The sequence below is a fragment of the Papilio machaon genome, chromosome 3, assembly GCF_912999745.1.
Source record: "Papilio machaon chromosome 3, ilPapMach1.1, whole genome shotgun sequence".
Taxonomy (NCBI): domain Eukaryota; kingdom Metazoa; phylum Arthropoda; class Insecta; order Lepidoptera; family Papilionidae; genus Papilio; species Papilio machaon.
The window spans coordinates 1,830,848-1,854,281 of NC_059988.1; the positions used below are offsets into that span (position 1 = coordinate 1,830,848).

The 23,434-nt window shown below is 34.2% G+C and overlaps 1 protein-coding gene across 1 annotated transcript; it reads right to left on the minus strand.

Annotated features, from left to right (window-relative positions):
• Positions 1–138: 138 nt before the first annotated feature.
• Positions 139–23,333, minus strand: LOC106707803 (FERM, ARHGEF and pleckstrin domain-containing protein 1). The gene is made up of 10 exons (XM_045686609.1): positions 23,083–23,333; positions 21,786–21,971; positions 20,006–20,166; positions 3,986–4,090; positions 3,411–3,633; positions 2,165–2,288; positions 1,993–2,057; positions 1,498–1,676; positions 668–828; positions 139–217 (listed from the first exon to the last, which is right to left on the minus strand). Exons 2-10 carry the CDS (start codon positions 21,862–21,864, stop codon positions 139–141), a joined length of 1,176 nt encoding a protein of 391 aa, XP_045542565.1. The 5' UTR covers positions 21,865–21,971; positions 23,083–23,333.
• Between the last annotated feature and the right edge of the window lie 101 nt (positions 23,334–23,434).

Genomic DNA, 23,434 nt, shown 5'->3' on the forward strand with positions numbered 1-23,434 from the left:
TTTTAGTTTACATATAATCTCAAGCTATAGTCAACAGTATACAGTATGTAGCAGCTAAAGCTGTCGAGCTGTCTGAGGCATGCAATGTAACGTCCCCTCCCCTTCCCAACTATCCAGTGTCCCCTCCCCTGTCGTCACTCACCTCTGGAACGTCTGCCGCTTCACGTAGTTGTCGCGCACGAACTCGACTATCTGCTTCTGTGTTTTACCGCTGTATCTGTAACCAAACGAAGACTGATTGGTATTAAATAAGTTAATAAACGAACGATAAATAAAAAAATAGTCGGCCTCATAGAGTCTTGCGATGAAAGTTGGTGTCATATTGTTGTGGCATGGTTACTTGTACACATAATTGCCGCTATAATAACTGGATTGTAAGCATTCGTACGGGCACTTTTAAAACGCGCGGTAAAAAAGCGTTCAAATATCAAGTATCTGGTCTTGCGGCAACAATATTTTATCGCGTTGTGTTGCATTTTGAAGCGTTGTCGAAGGGAACAAAAGTTTTAAAGCGTTCATCACTCGAAAGCCATCAATGCTGAGTATAAACGCGGCGTTTTAAAAACGCTAGTTCGAATGAGGGGTACCTGTCATCTAAGACTTCAATATATCACCGGGTGTCATGGGTCATGACATCGTAGAATGATGGTACAAATGATGGTGTCACCTGAAGGAGGATCCTCGTGACATGACTCGCGGCTTGTGTCTGGGCGGACGCGGCACGCTGGTGCAGCGGAAGAAGCCGTGGTTCTCCACACATTTCTTCCATAGGTTCTTGCACTCGTTGCGACCCTCGAAGAAGAACTCCACCACGTCGCGGTAGTGACCCTGATTAGTAGTAACAGTACTGAATAGAATAGTATAGAATATAGATAGAATAGTAGAATAGTACTGAACTGAATAGTAGTAACAGTGGTAGACGTCAGCAACAACAACATCAGTTGCACAAATTGGCCTCGTCTGGTGAAATACCACGACCACACAGAAGACAGTCATAAAGTGCAAGTAAATCCGCGTTTCGCCCGATGAGTGTGGTATCGGAGGCCTAATTTTAGCCCACTGCCTTTTCCCACCCTTTTAAGGAAATGATGGAAAGGGGAGGTGGATTTAATGGAGGAAGAGATGCATTGAAAGGTTAAATATTCTCTTTTTGTGCGTCTCCTCCTTCGTCGATTGTGGGTAGGCAACGAATCTGCAATTGCGAATGTCTATGGGCAGCGGTCGCTTCGCCATTTCGGCGAATTCATGTGGCCGCTTTTTAGTTTGCCACCTTGTAATATAAAAAAACATAACATTGATAATTAAATGATAGTAGACATTATTAGTATTTTCTCGGTAGAAACTAAACCGTAGAAACGACTTAAAAAATACTTTTTTCAGTTTTTTTTTTATCTTTTTACCTATCGTTTTCTTAAGAACTGGACAATATGTTATTATACAGATGTTTCGGCAGTGAAAACCCACTATAAGTATTTGTTTTGTCCATTTCTAACTTACATAACCCTCTGGATGAAGCTTGATGAGAAACTTTTTCCTCTTGAAGGATATCTTCCTGATCTTGGCCCAGCTGAAGGTGTTGATCTTGGTGAAGTTCTGGAAGACGACGATGCCCATGTGCGCCACAGCCAGGTTCAGTGGCACGCCCTCGTGGTCCTTCGCCGGGTGCATTTTTATACCTAGAAAAATATAAATTAAAAATAGACTTCTTGCTATAAGAAATGTTACGACAAGAAAAATATATTTTGTATATTAACTTGTGGCATACCACTATCATATTAACATTATATTATCATAACATAATTTTACTAATATTATAAATGCGAATGTTTGGATGGATGTTTGTTACAAAGTATCTCCAGAACGGCTCAAAGGATCTTGATGAGATTAGGCAAAAATGTAGTACATAGTCTGGAAGAACACATAGGCTACTAAGTTTTTTTTAACTTATATGGAGTCGCGGGCGACAGCTAGTAATACAATAATTAGACATACCGTAAAGTTCACATCTTCTAGCGGTTTCTAACAGATTGAGATCCGCTTCCGCTGGGCTCTGGCCTCTGGAAACAAAATGTTCAAATATTTTTTATTTAAAAATAACTCGAAAAATAGTAGTAGCTTAATATAATCCGTATTAAGTCAGTCATTTAGTATGAAGTTAGCTTACATGTGTTTCTTGTGGTTCTCCATGATCCGCCGCTCGGACTCCGGATCCTGTCCGGGGAAGAACTTGTATCCGCTGAGGTAAGTGTGGTCAGGATAGTCTTCCGGCACGAAGTCGCCGCACTCCGCTGCAACAACCAACCATACAAATTTATATCTCGTCTCCGAATAAATACCTAAATTATGTTTACAGAGAAACGTGAAGCCATACATTTAGAACAATCTAACTAATCTTATTTCTTACTAATATTATAAATCCGAAAGTTTGGATGGACGGATGGATGTTTATTAGAACGTATCTCCAAAACAGCTCAACGGATCTCGATGTATATAAAACATAGTCTGGAAGTTTTTTCAAATCACTTTGCACGTTTTTTTTTTTTTCAAATAATGCGCAGACGAAATCGCGAGCAAAAGCTAGTAAAAGTATAAAACTATATTCGAACTCCAAGTTTCATAAATATCAAACAAAATCGTAACGTCCATAGTTCAGGTTGAATACAATAAAGCAATGTATTAATATGAAATGTGCGGTGAGAACGACCGCCGCAATCCTCTGTACATACATGCATACGAGAGTGAGGCTGCTGCTCAAAACCTTCGTAAATATATTATAAGGTAAAATCTCATCTAGCACACAAATTATGTGCTTAATTTCATTTCATTTACCACAAATTACATTTAAAATTAATGTATGTACATAAATAAAATTTAAAAACATTGAATCAACTTGACATATCATTGGCAAGAAGAAATCGACAGTTATTGATGGCAAAAATAAAACTTGGAAACTAATACAAATACGTCTATCGTAGTGTTCTGTTTTGACATTTAGATATATGGAAAATAACCGAGTATAAACTAGAGCAGACTTGTCTACTGTATAAGGAGGCATACCTACAGATGTCTTTCAAACTCAGACACTTCTCTATACAATACACACTACTCTATACAATAAGTTAAGAGTTTGATCAAATCCTTGAATAATGGTATAGTCAAATTACAAATGAAAAACAATATCTAGACACGCATATGTGAAGTAACAGATTTAAAAAGACAGTATCTATGATAGCTATAAGCATCGTTTTTTTTAGTACAGACAGTCAGCAAAGAATTCCTAGATTTCCATACGTCTCTATCAGTCGTTATATACTTTCTTCAGTAATCATAAGGCACTAGAATGTAAGCTAGATGAGAGCTTAGGGAGGTGTGCCAGTGGAGTGACTGGACGATAGCGTTCCTGTACCAACCTTGAACGATATAGCTGGCCATTAGTGCTGCTGTATTCTCATTGCACTGTATCTCTCCGGCGGCGAGGTCTCGCTTCACTTGCAGACAGAAGAGGTATCGCGTAAACTCCTCTTCGAGGCGCGCGGGGTCCGGCGTGTAAAACTTGACGCAGAAGCGCAGCGTCGGCTCCAACAGGGATAGTCCCACTTGCCGGCACATCGCCTTCTCCACGTCCAACCAGTACTGTAACAATTTAATTATCACATAGTATAGCACAGTCATATAGCGGGTCAATGACGCCAGTCGTTAGACGCATCCGGTAAATGATTAATTTTTTGGTGCCAAACTTTACGTGGTTCTTAAAATGTTTGATAGCATGTGCTTTTGTTTGATGCTGTTGTCTATAAAAAAATTATATCGCCTTGTTAATATTGTTAATATAAGTGCAAGTATTAAAATCTCTCGTAATACGCTACAATGAATTAATAGGTTGTGTGATTTAATTAAAACGCCTCGTATATCGAGGGTTTTAACTTACTCCGCTCTAGTTGTTAGACGAAATTAACATCAAAAGTTTGGTATAGAGGTAACATACCTTTGTTCCGCTGCAGTCCTGGTACTCCAGACCAAAGTAGTCGGCTTCCAGTAGATGTAGCTGTCGACACACCTGATCGAACAGCACTCTGCCTAGCGCTTTCGACTATAACAAACAATAAAACAAAAATTTTAAGAAAAAAAAATAGCCGACTTCAAAAAAAACAATCTCAAACAAAATGCACTCAAAAGTAACATAAAAAAACAATTTCAAACAAAATGCATTCAAAAGTACCATAAAAAACAATCTCAAACAAAATGCACTCAAAAGTAACATAAAAAAACAATTTCAAACAAAATGCATTCAAAAGTACCATAAAAAACCATCTCAAACAAAATGCACTAAAAAGAAACAAAATAATGACATGAAAACTTCTTTCTTTCTTTCTTGTCTCTTTCAAAAACCCTCTAAACTCTAAAGAAAGTTCTCTTCTTTCTTGTAACATGTCTATATTGTATAATTATTGTTATTTCGCAGTCGGTGTCGGCCAAAGTAAATATAATATTATACATTTTATATTTGAGATGTATGAGACATACTTACGTTTATGTCCCTACTTAGGCCGAAACCGACTCCAAAATAACAATAATTATACAATATAGACATGTTACAAGAAAGAAGAGAACTTTCTTTAGAGTTTAGAGGGTTTTTGAAAGAGACAAGAAAGAAAGAAAGAAGTTTTCATGTCATTATTTTGTTTCTTTTTAGTGCATTTTGTTTGAGATGGTTTTTTATGGTACTTTTGAATGCATTTTGTTTGAAATTGTTTTTTTATGTTACTTTTGAGTGCATTTTGTTTGAGATTGTTTTTTATGGTACTTTTGAATGCATTTTGTTTGAAATTGTTTTTTTATGTTACTTTTGAGTGCATTTTGTTTGAGATTGTTTTTTTTGAAGTCGGCTATTTTTTTTTCTTAAAATTTTTGTTTTATTTCACAATTTTTAGTGAATTTGAAGTTCAATTACAAATTTCCTTAATACGTATGAGGAAAGAAATAAAGAAAAGGACTTTCCTATTTAATATGTGTGTACTTCAATTCAAAAACTAATTTAGAATGTAGCAGATAACCACTTATCCTTTAAACAGTGAAATAATTATCAAAATCGGTATACAAATTGAAAATTAACGAACTAATACATCGTAGCGTGCCTTTAATTTAGTCCAGCCGCGCGCCGCCGTAGAATTTTTCGAATGCGCGTAGTTTTTAATAATTTAATATCTTCCAAACTATTGATCAGAATTACATAGTTTAAAGACTAATGTAATCTGCATTTAATACTCTAGCTATCAAACATATTTATTTGGATAAGGATTCATATCGAATATAATATAATAGCGCCGTAAGCTTACGACGCTGTTTTTCGTGTGCATTTTAATCGAAGTTTGTTCACAATAACATGGTTTTTGTGAGACATCCATAGATGATAGATATATGCCACCTGAGACTTTTATTTAGCAAATTTAAGGATCTTTAATTACTCCATACATCATTTTAATGTAGGTCATATAGTTTGACATACGTAAGCCCAGAAAGCAAATTTGTGCTATTCATTGTAACGCGATGTAGCATTTTTCGTTTCCGCGTAATTTTATTCTTACGATATCTCCTAAACTATTAGACAGAATAATATAGTTTCAATTGCAAATATAATCTACATTAAATTCTCTTGATAATGAACATGTTTATTTACATAAGGGTTAATACTGAACTTGAATAATAGCGTCGGAAATAGGGCATGAATTTAATTAATGTTTCGTAAAGAAAAAAATGGTTATTGTGAGAAAACTATAAAAGATAGATATATGCTATCGCGGACTTTTATTTAGCACATTTAAAGAGCTACAATTCGCCATACATCATTTTGATGTAGGTCTTATAGTTTAGCCTACGTAAGCGCTGAAAGCAAAAATGTCCCTAATTTTCGCAACAAATTTTGAAGCTTATTCAAAATCTACTAGTCTTCTAGTTATTTAAAAAAAAAAAACAAAAAAATGGGACCCACCTGCAAGCACTTCCTTTCGATTAAAATAATTTTTATCAAAATCGGACCACCAGGGACGGAGATTCGCGGTAACACACATAAAAAAAAAAAAAAAAAAATCAGTCGAATTGATAACCTCCTTCTTTTTGAAGTCGGCTAAAAATATAAACTACAACTATTGTTGAAAGCAAAAGAGACACAAAAAGACATGTGGAATATATGAATAAGGTAGTGTGATGTCAAAGCTCTTTTCAAGGCTTGGCAAACAAAATATAATGTTTGAGAATCAACTATTTACTAGCTCTTGCAAAGGGAAATTAACTTACAAAATGTAATTTAAAATAGGTCAAGCATCGTATAGCAATGTATAGATGGAAAGAGACTTCATCTTGGCAAATTGGCACCGAGGGCGGCAACTAATGGATTGGCGTTCGCAATTTTGTACAAGTGCTTTCTATTCATACAAGATCGGCTCGTTTGCAAAACCTACATACACGGCATCTCTCAGTTATTTTTAGGTTTCTCTTGATAAACTTAGTTAAATAGCTTTCTAAAATTTGAAATAAAATTAAAAGGCAAACATTTTTTTATTTATCATTAAACGGTAATTCTGAAAAAATTTCCTTAACACGTTCGATGTCACTAAGATTTTCCCATAATAAAGTCGCACATCGAATCACCGGGTCAGTCATTGAACGTGTTAATTTGCGACGTCAAAAAGCATCTTCATAGTTTAGCAACGACACTCTATTGACAAACCACGTTCACATAGAGGCGTTCGACAAAGGAGTGGCACTTAAGGTCTATCGAGAAAAAGATCGATAGCACTTTCGCGCCGAAATTGCATGACATAGTCCGCTCAGATTATCATCATTTGAAAACCTTAACGGATAATTTTTTTTTTTTTATCTTTTACAAACATGGAGTTACACAGATAGGTTGAGCGTTGGAGCCTGTCATAGTAAGAATTGTGTGACAGGCACCGGCGCCTTTATGACATGACATACTTTAATTATTTACTATCTCAACTCAAAAAATACAGTCAGACTATGTTTAGTTAAACACGTGTTTTAACCCTTTGACCGCCGGTGATTGATATGTTTTACCATTAAATATGTAGTTTCTAAGCGAAAATGTCATTGAAACACAATCTAATTTTTTTATGTTAGGCCCATCACCTCCAGTACTTATATTGCCCGACTCAAAGTCTCCTTAGTACAGATTTTTCATACTAAATTTACTCAAAGGGGCACCAATTAAGACTCTGTGTGCGGCAATCACTTATTTCTGTCTAATTAAAAGACAAAGGTGTGACTTAAGATTACAACCATGTCAAACAAATTAAGTCTCATATTCCACAATTACATTCAGTTTAATGATTATGGGAGCAAAATAATTAAAGGACCGCCCGCCGCGCGTCGTGCCCTAGTTAAAAAGGCTTTTGGAATAAAATTTTCCGACAAGGAAACATTGAAGGCACCGTGAAGGCTCTTTTACCACTTCACAGTTCACGCCCCGGTTTTTGTTGAGTTAACGACAAAAATATACGCAATATTATATCAACTGAGAGTGCAGCTTTCAAGTTATTACTTTAGAATACTTTTACAAGAATAACCTATTTAAAATGAGAAATAACAAACTAAAAAGGTCTTAATAGATTCATGAACAAAACCAAATGGAAAGGAAAAATATGAAAAGTACTGCATATAGATATTTTTAATTTATTTGAAAATATTAATATTTCATTTTAATTTATCTCTCAAGTAGGGTCTGGCAACAGGCAAGCGGCCATCCGTAAAAATAAAGGCAAAACATGAAGCTTTATAAAACCTTGCGCGACCCCTCGTAAGTGGGATAAAGACAGGGAGGCGATGATTGCACAGATATGACAAAAATAACTTAGAAATATACCTTTCCATGTGAACAATATATGTACAGAAAAGCTAATTCGTAATTTTATTTATAATTAGCGAAAAATAAATCGCAAACGTAGTAAGATTAAAAATTATCAATGCATAAAACTATCGCCGTCTTTCTGTATTCACTGTACGATAGTTATTTTGTTACACATTAGCATTAGTTATGCGCTCACGTCAAGATATTTTATAAACATACAGTTCATTATATATTATATTATTGATACATACCAACATGCATTCAATCATCAATTTGCCTATATATAAAACAACAAAGGCAATAACAATGCCTCAAACAGTAGGTTTTCATTGCCACGACATCTTAATTACAAATACTGTCTGTCTCATTCTCTTTGAATAAAACTAAGATATGCTTTCTTAATAAAGTATCGACAGTGGAAGCCCAGGGTTTAATGAAAAATAATTAAATTATGAGTCTTACAACGCATAGGATATGATTCCATTGCTTGTTTGTTTATTGCTCGATCATTTGTAAACTTGATAACATTAATCAAAATACTAATTGTTGCTGCACAACTTTGCAACTCGTATAGAAGATCACAAACTTCCAGATTGTTACGTACACTGAGATCAAAGTTAAACTGGGCCAAACATAAAACCAACAATACACCATAAGAATAATATGCATCAAAAACAACGCGGGATATGAAATAACAACGGCCGAACAAATATGAATAAATGTATTAATTTACATATCCATTAGCGGATCTAACTCATTATATTATAGAAGATTTAAAAAATAAGTATTGTACTTCAAACCAGCACGAAAAAAATGAATAAAACAACATCATGGAACATAGTCCATGATGAAAATCCAAGCACTATCCATTTTTACTAACATCGCATTTTTACATATCTTACTAATATTATAAATGCGAATGATGGATGGATGTTTGTTTGAGGGTATCTCCAGAACGGCTTAACATATTTCGGTGAAATTTGGCATAGATGTAAAACATAGTCTGGAAGAACACATAGGCTACTAATTAAGTTTTTGTTTCAATTCCACGAAGGCGGTGTCGCGGGCGACAGCTAGTTGGTAATATACTGAAAATATTGTATCATCTCATATCCACTGGAATATTAGAACAGCAATGTAAATCGATTAAACGGAGATGACCGCTAGATTACTGCAACACAGTACCGCATAGCGATCCAGACTACCTATAAACAAATTGTACAAGTTACATAACATTCCAGCCGTCCTTTACGTAACTGCTAGACATCCGGAATGTAAGTGAATGTAATCTAAGTATCGATAAGATCCACAGCTGTCCAATCGGGAGTGGAACCGATTAGCTCGCTTCCTCTTTAAGAACCATTGGTGCCGTGACCCCGGACGAACGCGTACATGCTAACTGTCACTACCATATAAGAACACTACGAGTAACAACGTACGTTGACGTTTTATTCTTACTAGGTTAGTATTTCCACATCTAAACATGATTTTTTTAGACCGAAAAATCGATCGATCGAATTAGAAATTAATCATTCGATTCTCAAAAAATATGTCTATGTTTTCTTTTTCAGAGGTAACGATGGTGATTTCAATATTTTCCATAAGACTGTTAAAATTGTAAAAACTTCTGCTATAACATTCTGAGACCAACTCACTGCATTACATTAAAAATACCGACTCTGTATAACCTAAGGAAATCTCGTGTTAGAATACACGTTTTTTTGTCTTATACACCTAATCACAACAGATGCATGTGGCGAGGGGAGCCAGCTTGAAGCATAAATAAAATCATTACGGACAAATTGGAAGTCGTGCCGACTCTACAACGACAACGTCTGAAAAACATCGTATTGGATATATATTACGTAATGTTTAAAGGATGGAAATTATATTAGTTTATTTGTTTATTTATCGAGACTGTGTTTGATTACGTCATGAAATGCGTAGGGAATTTGTCGCTTGAAAGGTTTTGTAGTAATAGTTTTATGCGATAGTTTATGCGAGTAATTTGTTTGTTTTGCCGATAGAGAAGTTAACATATTATATTATTCGTTGTCAATTTATTGACATTGTTAGTTAATTCTTAAAAGAAATATAACACTTTTGCTTCATAATGCGATCAATATTACTGATGAAACGTAGATGTCATCCGAAAAGATTTATACTATATTTTTTTAACTTGTTCAAAAACAAACGAGCAAAGAGAAAAAACATTGGATTGAAACAATTTATTTATTTCCTAAGGTATTTTATCACGTTAACGTAAAACCTTTTTGCGTCGGGCTCTTCGACGTAAAAATGACAATATTACCGACGGAAAGTAGGAACGTAGTATGGAAGTGAGGCGAGCTTCGTGCTAGGAGCTCGTATAAAAGCACTCCGCAGGAATACGACACGCAGCTCAGAACACAAAGCTGCATTCAGCTGTCGAGTGTAAGCTTTGTTATTACCAGCTCGATGCCAACAGGAATAAACGCAAAACAGATGGCTTTTTTGATAAAAAAAAATGTTATACCAAAGAACCAGACGTAACTTTGGTAATGTTTGTACTTTGCGTATATATTTCCGAAATTTGTGTGAAATCCTATTGTGATGAAAGTTTTTCTTCTTGAGAAAAGTTCCTGCCCTTCCTCAATACTCATCATATTAATATGCGAGCATAAGTGCAAGTTTTATATGAGGAACCTATAAGAACCTATTCGGCAAATTATTAAATATGGGAAAGTCTAGATGCTAAAGTATCAAACTCTACATCAACAACTCGAGAGGGCGCCGGTATTACAATACTAAAATCTATAGTAAGCTCCAACAATGGCAGCCTGCGAGTGCTCCGGCCTCTTCGCTAGTAAGCCTCGTTACCCTCTGTTCATCCGTCGCGTTAACGACTTTTCCGGAAGGAACACCGACAGTCAGATTGTTTCCATTACTTCGCGCCTTCAAATGAAAACAAACTCTTAATAAACAAACACAATTCTGTTTGTAACATTCTGCTTGAATAATTACGCTCTTGACAACACACTTATGAAGACATACATAATGAATTCACTACATCGTACATTAAAAACATTTTAAAATGTCGGCAGTCGTTGATCTAAATAATAAGTATCTGTATGAAAAATCTTATAAAATGTTTTACAAAGTAACGGTTCGTCGAATTTACGATATGTCATTACTATAAATTTGTCCTCGTTGACACAAATAAGCGTTAACGATGTCATCCTCACCGACGAGCGCGAGTCAGAGGGGTCTGCCAGTCTGATACAAGGACACCTACAACGCCCCTTGACAAAGGAAACCGTAACATTGATATCACCCCGATATGTATAGAGAAGTGGCAAGTCATGACCTTTTTAATAAATCAATCAAAATAATACATATTACATACCTTTCAAATACATAAATTGCAAATCTTTAACATAAGCAACCCACACCAACAAGATATTATAATTATTATATTGTCTCAGTTGAGATTAGTAGAGATTTGAAGAGGACATTCGCATTGAAAAGGAAAATATCCTCTTTTCCCCTCCTCCGTAGACTAAAGCTAAGCAACGCTAGCTATACTGTCGCTTTGTAATTTAGTGAATTCAGATGGCCGCTTGCTCGTTTACCACCTTTTAATATAAAAAAGTTAATATTTTGTCCACTACAATCCCAGTGCACAGATCCGAGCGTAAATGCGAAAAATCATGTTTTACCGACAAAACCTACATATAGTTACACACGAATTTCTTTCAATATCTTATTTGGACAGAATCTTTTTTTAATAAAATGATCAGTCCTGTCATAAATGTATCATAAATTCATGCCTCTGTAGTCATCAATCATCATAATATCAAATTAAGAAATTATTTTCATACCAAGACTGTAAGATGGTTGTCGCCTTTGTTTGCAGCCTTATTAAAATTGCATTAAGCATATTGTCAAGCACATATTCGTGAGTACGCTGGAACATGTACGCCGCTCAGAATGCAAAATGAATCCTACTCGTGAGTACTTTTCACTATTCATACATATATACTTAAACGTTGGAATAAAATGGGTCACAGTCTCAAACTATTCCTGCAACTCAGACTTTGTTCGTGGGCTGCCTTTAGAATTACTGGAATCCGGGAGCTTTTGGATTATTCCAACGTATAACGAAACTAGACGGCATCCGAGGCATTTCGTTTCATAATTTACATAGCGTATTTCTTGATGTAACTCATACAATTTGAACGTAAATTACGCTTTAACGGTGAATGAGTTTTAATACAATTCACGAATACACAAGTCCTGTGATATAACACTGTTTTTAAATTATATTAAAGCATATTGTTGCCTCTGTTCTTTCAATTCGAATGAAAAGTATGACAATATGTTTTCATACAAGTGTATACAAACATGCTGGCTGTTTTATGCAAACACATCGCACGTGTGAAAAAGAATTTAACTTTTATTTACACTCTCTCCAAACTCAAAACCTTATATCGATATTGATGGGCTTAAAATGGGTCTGTTCGGTATGTTTAATTAATGTGAACTAAGCCATTCTCTGACCTAAATTCATATTGGTTCCATTTTATTTAACTACCACAATGACAATTTGAAAATTCAATTACTTTTATGAGAGAAAATTGAGTTACAATTCTTGATTAAGTAAAAAGTACATCTTACTAATATCATAAATGTGAATGTTTGGATGGATGTTTGCTTGAAAATATCTCCAGAACGGCACAAAGGAGCTGTCTGAAATTTGGCACAGATGTAGATCATAGTCTGGAAGAACACATAGGCTACTTATTACTTTTTTTTAATTCCGCGCGGACGGAGTCGCGGGCGACAGCTAGTTTAATAAATAAATGCCTTTTCAAATTTCGCTTGAAATAACTCAAAATCTGTAGGTACTAATAAAAAGTCTGACTGGGGTAATTTGTCCCAGACCATTGCTGTACGAATAACGAAGCAACCCATAGCCAGTAAAAATATTGCGCACCATTTTTATAGTATCGCCAACATATTCATATCAATCTGATGTATCAAAGAAAATGGCGATCATTTGATTCCAAAACAACTTGTCATCAGAGGATTAAAACCAAAATTTTGTGGAAATGGTAAATTAAAAGTAATGTTAAAAATAATACGAGGAAACGGTTTTCGTCAATACGTAAGTTTAGTTGGAGAAGTCAATACAAGTAAGATGTATTATTGCATACTGAAACACAATTCCTGTCCAAAGCTCTGCGGATATTGGATGGAATTTTGTTTGGCAAGTGGCTGTTTACAAAGCCCTTATAGATAAGATGTATCCGTGTAATGGGAGATTTGAAGTTGGTGGGGGCACTGAACTCGGCTGTTGTTTATTCATTGCTCGAAGCGAGCCGCGCTAGGTCACAGCCGCAACATTTTACATAATTCTGAGCATTAAAATATTTTATCATTTAACAAGTGACTTCAAGATTTTTGTAGTACTTTGCTTAGTAAGTTGTTCCGTTAAGTGACCACCTGTGCTCTCCCAATATTAGTACCTCTTATAGTTTCTGAGAGCAAAATCTCTTAGTCTTAGGAGTATCGGTAAATCCTTAACCCCTAACATAAATAACGTATGACACAACGTGAAAGGTCTCATAATAAGACGGCTGACATCTTATGTAGCTGACTGTACTTTCTTAATCTCGTCGCAAAGACTCTCCGGCGCCACAAGCTCGTTTGTATCGATAGTCGCTTAAGCCTGTTTGTGAGAACTCCGTCTCAATAGCGAGGTACAGTCGGCTACAGTGGAGGCAGACGGGCGCGGCTGTTGCTTCGTGTAATCCCTGCTCGCTTGCACTTACGAGGATTCACCGCAATTGGATTACCACGGCGGAGACATTAACATTACAATAATCCCGTATGCTCGTTGCAGAGTACAGATAAATAAACGTATTGATTTGTTCATGTTTTTCTTATGTCAATATTTATGCGATAGGTTGCGAGGAAGATAACGACTTACACGAAAATTACGACACTATTAAAAAAAAAGTTTTCTTAACGAGTAGTAACAATAAAATGTAGATAAAACAAGAGAACAGGTCAAGTTTTATCATTAAGTTTTCTGGCTCTTTTTACCGTTATTATAAAAGCAATCTTTTGCTAAAACGGCAGTAGTTAGTCGACGGTAATATGAAAAGAAAAAGTTGGCGAAAGCAAACGGCGATACAATCTTATCCGGGAACCTTCAGTGGTCGCACTTAGGGCAGGCAATTAGGGCAGGCCAGTTTTATTTTTACTTCATCTATTTGCGGACTGTTTGACGTCAAAAAGGCGCAACAAAGGCCGGGAGAAGATAAAAATACACTTAGTACCCTGAACTTTAAAGCTTATAATGTCGCAACACAGTTACTGAAAGACTGAAAAAGAATAAGTTATTCGAAGCCTTATTTTAAATTAATTACGTCAGATTAATATAGAACTTTCAACTATCGTTAATTCATCATAATCTTTGTAGTTAATTGTAAAGTTTAATAGTTCTTTTTGTCAAATTAAACTTAAGTAAAACATCGCAAAACATGTTGTAAACCAAAGCAGGAACTTTAAATTAAACTATTTAAGTTATTTTATTTAAAAAAATAAACAAGGGAGGACAACGCAATATTGAATTTAGTTTTATTTAAAAATATAATTCCTTATGTAAGATTACAAATCTGCACAGTGTATTATGTTTATAAATCAAGAAGTTTGCACAAGATAGGAATGAGACAGTTCCAAAGGAATTGATATAGGCGGGACGGGGTAGGGGAAGAATGGAGTCATTGGGGCAATTCAAAAGTCGTAGCCTGGCCGCGCGCCAGGACTACGTAGGGGCGGTCGGCTGCGTCACTTCTGACTTGCGATGAACCCACTGCACTATTATGCAGTAGCTTTGTGTAGGGCACTAGGGCTATATTTTAAGTAAAAACACCATAAACGCCGATATATCTGACTCAATGAGATCACAATTCAGAATTTAATTAAAACATACAATGTTAATTACAACGGATAGAAAATAGTGACGACGATATAACACCTAAAAGGTCGTAAAATTACATTAATGTGTAACTCTATATTTCATTAATGTAAGCCACAGGCGGTGACATGTTTCTAGAGGCTATTAATTAACTAAAGCGCCATGTGAACACGACGATAGTAAGCGGTCGATATTAAATTTACGAGGATGCGATACTACGTTCCATATTGAATTGTGAAGGTAATAAAATTGGCTTGGTTAACAGTTTAGTTATTAATAAATAAATTAAAATTATGTCATTTACTGAGTTGTTCGATTCGAAAAATTTTTCTGAACATTTTAGACAAAATTTTGATTGATTGCATGGGATCTTGTTTTCCTGATTGTACCAACTATGCCATTTTATTTTCTTTTATATATTGAAGCATTTTTATTTATCTCCGTGACAATAAAAATCTCTTGTTTTCAATGTCATCATAACTTAAGTCTTAATAATATAATGCTCGTCGTGACTCTGTCAAAATAAGCAACGAGATCCCAATAACATCGTTAAAGAGCATTTATTCTTTTATTTGCCTTAATAATTATAAATTTTTATAGTTTTTTCAAACTTACATAGAAGCTTATTCATTGAGACAAGGTCAAAGTGAACTGGTGCGTGTTCCACAATAACAACGTTTATGTCATAACGAGCATTGTTTTCATTGTCAATTAAGACGAACTATCACAGTGTAAAAATGCAAGTTAACTGAAATGCAGGAATCACTAAGCAAACTATAATAAATATGACGTCTCTAATACAAGAACCCAGGATAATATTTGTGAAATTCCGTAGTGACATTCTGTAGCCCAAACGGCATTATCGTTTTTTTAGACTTTTTTTTATAAGTCATTATTGAAATCTGGAAGAATAGGAATGTAAAAGCTTTTAAGTAAACATAGCGGATGCTATTGGCTATTCCATTATCTTTTTACGATGGTGGTCGAATAGCAATTTCATATCGTAGCATCTGCGACATAGTGCACCGGTTATCAATTAACGTATTGCGATCGTCGGCGAGCGGTCGTGTAGAGTCAGAATTAATCGAACCAGGGAGCGACCGATTCACTCAATTTTTATTGATTCTGCCACTCAAATGGAAAACTTTTAGAATTTTACATTTTACCTACAGTTAGTATGCTATTAAAGAATATCATATTATACTTAAAAAAATCACTTGCAAGTTCTAAGGTAATTCAAGCAAGCATGATATCGATCTGATAAATTAAATAATATTGTATAACAAAAACATTATGTTCATTTATTTTATATAAAATACTATATACTATATTAAATAGCATCAAGCGGACCAAATATAGAAATACGATTTCTGAGCGTACTTGAAATTGACAAGGGTATGATATCACGAGAAAAAGGCCTTCGTGGGGTCATTTAACTTCCTTCATACTCACATTCCATTGAAATAGAAACCGACGAAAATGTTTACTTGAAAGGAAACGTAACGGAAACGTAGAAAGGAATTTCCGTTATTTGATAGCGACATGAATACAACTTTTTCCACACATATAGTCACTATAAGCCTTTTGTTAAAGGTTGATAAACAGGTGTGCATTCATAGTATCGAAATGATACGTACGTTCTTGTAGTGAAATATATACACCGTGAATATACCTTGTTCCTAAAACACAACAAGTTTCTTTTGAACGTGACCACCTGAAACTTTGAAAGCGAGTACGCCTAGACTTAGTACAACTTCACAACAAATTTACATAGAAGAACAAAAAAAAATAACGTAGGAAATGCAGCCACGGAAGTGTACTTACGTGGTTAAAAAGGTACGCTGGCGCATAATAAATTGTAAACGTGACAAATATTTAACTATATAATAAAAATATATCTCAATTTCGTTTATGTATACTCAGAATGTGTCCAGCTCAAGTTTGTCCTCCATACAGTCTAAAAACTCGATGACGGCAAAATTTTAAGTAGAAAAACATAGTTGCATACTATTTTTTTTTAATACAAAACTTCAACAAATGGAATAAAAAGTTTGTAAAAGGTTTGAACTAGAACAAAAAAAATAAAATTCCAAAAGAAAATGTGGAAGAATTTCCAAAGTTCAGTAACGGCGTACAAAGTTGGCCCTCTCCGTCGTCTGCGACAAAAGAATTTTGCGTATAATCTCCGCTTCCATGGCGAACAAACGATGTCGAAATTTCAAACAACCATTCCGCCACTAGGCATGAAAGGATCGAAACTTTGGAAGGCGCACAGGGGCTTGATCCAACTAACACAGACACTAAAATACAACAAATTTATTACTTTGTATAAAAAACAAATATTGAAATTTTAAGCGACAAATTAGTGCCATGTTTAGACAGCGATAACAATGGTATGGGCAAACATTCATAAAGTTATGAAATTTGAATTAAATTATCAAATTGAAACAACCTCAAAACTTTATTCATTTCTCATTTAAATTAGGACACGTACTATATTAATTACATACATACTATTAAATCCGTTTTAAACTGACTGTGCTTCAAAAACAAATATAAAATAGGATTTGTATAGAAAGTAATATAAAATTTTACAACTTTGCGAGTCCGGGCTCGGCTATAAAACCCCTATCATAAAAAGTTTGCAGCGATATTTACCTTCTAATTTATACTATTTGCTGTACGACAATTCGAAGAGAGAAAGGATCGTGCAAAATTTTAATGCGTAAACTCTGCTCTTTGCTCAGATTTAATGGTATTTCTTATTTATTTTGGTTGTAATAAAACCACAATTAAGGTTATTAATATAAGAAAAAATAAAAATTCAAACCAAGATGTCAGGCGCTATAAAGCATTTAATAAACTCGCCTAAACAAACAACCTAAATAATTACCTAATGGAGGCAATTTGCATTAAGGAATTTTCACAAATCGACCTTTGAGCTACACTACACCCCGGCCACCTCTTACCCAGACAAAATTAATTGGATACATTTTGCACCTTCTGTGTACCAATTTATAGCTTAGGTAATTCAATTTATGTTATTACATACGTCTTTTAAATTCCATAAGGCGACTTTCTTATTTTTTTATTTTCATTAAATCGATTATACTTAAATTATTCATATCATTGTTGAACATGAAAAATTCATGAACAATGCCGTTCTACAGTTTACCGTACTACTTAGATATAATTAAGAAAAATGTTTCGACAAATTTGTTCAATAAAGTGCTACAACTCCGTAATAGGCAATTTATATGCATTATTATTTACCAATCAATGTTTGCTGCAAGTAAATTTTTTGAGTATGCGATAATTGGAACTTTAAAAGCATGGATATTTCATCAATTCATATTTTAGTTATGGACACATTGTTGTGTTAAGAATGTTGTTTTCAATCATTTTGTTAAAGTTTTCCTCTCAGCGCAATGCGATCTAACCTTGCCTCGACCTTATTCGTATCTGAGTAAAAATATTCTAATACTTAGCTCTACGTTCTCATTCAAACGTGCAAATATTCTCGTTTACATATAAATGAAAATCGCAAACGAATTTAGCATAGTGAAGTATTTAAATTTTATAGGACAACCGTTGAAAAAATAATCTGACATTTACAGATAATATTCAGCCAGTGTGAATGCTTATAAAAACAAATTAATATTCCAATAAATATTAAAAATATTTAATATAAAGGTATAAAATTTTAGAGACGGAACGATCAAGGTGGAAACTTTAAGAGCGAAAACGAAGGTACGTAGCATATTAATGAAACGGAATTCAATTTTAATTGGCCTTTGAGCATTTGTTTCTCGGAGTATATAGTTCGATAAATAATTTCTGGGAGCAAATCGTTGTAAAGTACTTTAATAAAGTTAAATGTCTGAATGGAAATTTTTTTTTATTATATAAGTGAAATCACAGGACAGTAACGATCATATTATTAACACTCACATTAATGTCAAAGGAAAACGGTCTATTCCCTAAAAATTATATCCCCATACAATTACAACTCAGAAATCCCATTAAAAAACAACATTTTTTATAGAAACTGAGTGTGAAAACTTACAATTATATTATATTATCAAAACGTAATATCTGTTATTACACAGCAGCAATAACAATAGTATAAAATCAACAAGCATGGAGCGGAAATATAACATTCACTGCAAACGCAAATGTTCAACGGAAGTAATCAAAAATCGCAAAAGGATTCCAGATACAAATAAAACTTGTGAACTGTGCGATTGAAGCTTCACAGGGATAATAATAATGGTTACTTCACTGTCATATTAATAGTAGCTTGGGGAGAAGAGCACGAAGACTTGAAATAATGAAATAAATAGACTTTCCCTGGAAAGGAATCACAAATCTGTCAAAGATTTAATAAGACTATTTTATTTTTATATTTATACTAGCTGTCGCCCGCGACTCCGTCCACGCGCAGTTAAAAAAAACTTAATAGGGGTATGAAAAATAGATGTTGGCCGATTCTCAGACCTACTGAATATGCTCACAAAATTTCATGAGAATCGGTCAAGCCGTTTCGGAGGAGTACGGGAACGAACATTGTGACACGAGAATTTTATATATAAGATAGCGGTCATCTGCGACATCGACAGCAAAAAAGGAAGAAAAACGTAACCTATATTCCTGCATACATGAAAAAGACTTTATTTACATGTAATTCAAGCACCAACCCTACAAAAACTCCAATGAATACAAATTTGATGATGAACGAAACGAAAAGACCTCGATAGAATTTGTATTAAAAATATACGAGCTCCACGGATCATTTTCTACATGATTTCCTTCCTCGCTTCAAACATCAGTGACATTGCGGGGCATTCACAGACGACAGCCTCTATCGTGTGACGAGATATCAATTTTTTTTTTTTTTGAGGTTAAAGAAAACGATAATAGGCATTGAAGGATGTTTAGTTATTTATGATTTAAAAGCTACATTTAACTTTTAAAAATGATAAATAAAAATTGCAGGCAATATAACATTTTGAGGCAGATTAACACCTTTTCCACTAAGCTAGAAGAAGTACGACGGTCATTTCTAAGAGCAATATATGTGCAATTCCCACAGTTGTTGACTTCTGATATAAGATAAGAAAGCAGTCGCGCTACTTACTTATTGAAAAAGGGATCTAATAGGTAACATGATGACTGACCTGTATCTGGAACATGGAGACTGTGTCGTCGAGCATGTGCACGCGCACGGCAAGCATCTTGCCGCCCTTGCGCGGCGTGGCGGGCGGCGTGCGCGAGCCCGTGCCCCCCGCACCCGCGCCGTCCACTCCCGCCGGCGTGCTCGCCGAGTGGTGCATACGACCTGGTGTCACATGCATTTTTACAATAATCAATCTGCGTTTATCTATAATCATGCTAATATTATAAATGCGAATGTTTTGATGGATGGATAGAAGTTTTATTGAAGGTATCTCCGGAACGGCTCAATAGCTCATGATGAAATTTGACACAGATGTAGAACATATTTTGGAAGAACACAGGCTGCTTTTAAGTTTTTTTTTAATTTCGCGCGTACGGAGTCGCAGGAGACAGCTGGTCAATAAACCAAGGAATTAATTTTCTCATGATTTTAAAATTCAAAAGAAGCTTTTATGTAAAATGGTTTAAATAGCCCTCAACTGGTTAATGTTAACACACAACATTAACAGTGAAATCGTACAACCAAATCTAGAGCAAGCATTTAACTTTACGTAAAAGCACTCCAATGGTAAAACGATGGATGCGCTGTCACAAACACGGGAAATACTTTGTGATTATACAAAGAACTGAATCGCTAAAATGCAATTGCGATTTAACTTAGCTGTTATAACAAGTAACGACAAAGACAATTTGTTATTCTAAACGGGCGACACATAGTTACTTGATATATTTGGATAAATGCCAACCTAACCAACGTGTGGACTATATTGCACATAAGTTATACTAAATACTGCGATATGTATCCTTCCTTTAGATCCAAATACGAAATTAAGCAAACAGAGGAACATCAAATGCCAAACATAAGCCATTATGATACTTGATAAATTATGTGGTGAAAATTGTCAGATAAACTAAAGTGATATTGCAAAACAAAGGTAGATAATGTTTCATAGTTTACTGGGGATAAAGCATTTATAAAGACCATCTTTTCTATTACATATCTGACTGTTGAAATAACCACAAAAATTTACTTCTATCTAATAAATTACGATTATAGTTTGCCATTAAATGAAAATGTGAAATTTTCTATCAAACTTTAATAGACTCCCTTATTACACAATGCTCATGGTGTCAAAAGTTGGTACACAACAATAGACATGTCCCTTTTGTTTCACCCTCCACCTTTTATACTTCTACATACATGTTGTTCTCAAACCATGTACGCCAGAACAATATTTACACTATGGCATGAACGTAAAACTATACAACTTGTACTTTTAAAATATAATACATTATCCAGCCTTAATTACTTGTCCAGTCCTTTAATAAATGCATTGATATTTCAAACTACTGAACAAATTTACTACAATATTATGCCATTATGTGACACAAAACCCCCCTTTTTAAGGAAATTGCGCAAACAGACAAACATTAAATTTAACAAAGTTAAAGTTAATATGGAGAAGTACATAAAAATCTATCTATATATATAAAAGAAAGTTGTGTTAGTTACACTATTTATAACTCAAGAACGGCTGAATCGATTTGACTGAAAATTGGTGGGCAGGTAGCTTAGAACCAGGAAACGGACATAGGATAATTTTTACCTCGTTTTCTATTTTTTATTCCGCGCGGACGGAGTCGCGGGTAAAAGCTAGTTTCTAATAAAATAGCATAATCTTACATTATGAATAAGGGTTGTATCTTAAGCAAGAGGCAACAACCAGTAAATAATTAATCTTAATTATGAGAAATAATGACATAGTATAACATCAAACTTACCCGGTAATGTATGGTAGCCTATTGTGGACAGATGTCCTGTTGAATTACAACTACCCGGAGGAAGCTCAGACTCCATCATATTGTTTTATTGTCACTCTGATGCAATAACACACATGCTCCAAAACTTACTGCCATCATACAGCTTATGTTCAACATTCACAACTTATCTTGTTTTAATCTGTCAACCTGCAGACAATGAAAGGTAACATTTAAAAAAAAAAAAAAACGTTATATGAACACAACTATTCCAGTAATTATTCATGACACAATTATTTTTATTGCTATATGAATCTAAAAAATCGATGTAAGTATGTTTGTTGTCTATACATAATTAAATCACAACACAGATTTTAGTAATTTTTTGGAAAAAAAAAATAGTCACCTAGAAAATCTTATAAGAGTAAAAATTTTAAAGCTTAAGTAGAGAAACAATTTTACTGAATAAAACAAAAAAAAATCTTAAATATCAATAATTCTTATATTGATTGAATATTCTTATGTTTTATCTTATAAAAACTAATAAAACCCTCTTTTAATGTTATGTTGATTGTAATAATAAAAGTATGGTATAAAAATATTATTTAATTCTCTCTATTGTATTTTAAAGTTGTTTAAAATATTGTTAATGCTTATTTAAAAAAAAATGGTGACTGTAATTTTGAATAATTATTTTTAAATATTTTGACTATTTAAATTTAGGAGAAAAATTAATAATTTCCTTATATTCAGATTATTGAATTACTAATATTCAACTTATTGCTTATTAGTAATAAATTTACACTTAATTAGTTAGTTTTACATTAGTTAATTTAATACTTTAAGCCTATTCACAATTTGATTTCTGATCGTTCAATAGTAAATCATAAGAGTAATAATTGACCAAATAACTGGTAACATTAATTATAATTACCAAAGATGTATTACACCTAGCCCTTTATTTAGTGGAATTAACAAAATTAACTGAATTCAATAAATAAACACTTTTTTCAAAAATAAAAAACTAACACTGAACTGCAGTTTAGTACTATTAAATTAAATCTTTACTGCATATGATGCAGGACCGGCGCCCCAATTCGCACCCTTAGACATAAATAGGAGCTCCGATGCAATAACCAGAAAATAGGTCAACGGAGGTGTGCCCGGCCACCCTGAGAGAGACAACAACACCCCCGACGCATCATAATCCTGTGCAAATTTAATTACAACTTTGGTACACAACAAATCCCTGAATAATTAATAAATACAAAGTTTATAAGGCCTAAAATTTTTGTCGTAAATAATTGAAATGTTATCTTACTTTTAAGCGTAAAAACGAGGGACGCAACGCAGCCCCAACCTCCAGTTTTGCCGATCTGTCAACCACCAAGTTCAGTCATTGATCTTTTTCATGTAATACACTGTACACTATTAACTATTACAACTTTTATGGTACACATCCGTTATCACTAACTTAAAAAACAAATGCATGTGTTTTTTACTTCGTTTTATTAATTTTTAAACAATATTTGTCATTTTTCGCTCACACACCCTAACCGCACGCGCGCCATATTTATTTACTTTGTCAATGTTGCCTGAATGAGTATGTTTTGAAAAAAAAGTGCAGTGTTCTGGTGAAGTAAATTGAAAAAAAAAATCTTATTCTATAAAGT

Bases quoted from the DNA above. Each gene is read 5' to 3' on its own strand.
- LOC106707803 (XM_045686609.1), bottom strand. From the start codon at position 21,864: ATGATGGAGTCTGAGCTTCCTCCGGGTAGTTGTAATTCAACAGGACAT. The intron at 1,677-1,992 runs GTATGTCTAATT...ATATTTTTCTAG, and splicing joins TAGAAGATGTGAACTTTACG to GTATAAAAATGCACCCGGCG. The intron at 829-1,497 runs GTAAGTTAGAAA...ACTACTAATCAG, and splicing joins AGCTTCATCCAGAGGGTTAT to GGTCACTACCGCGACGTGGT.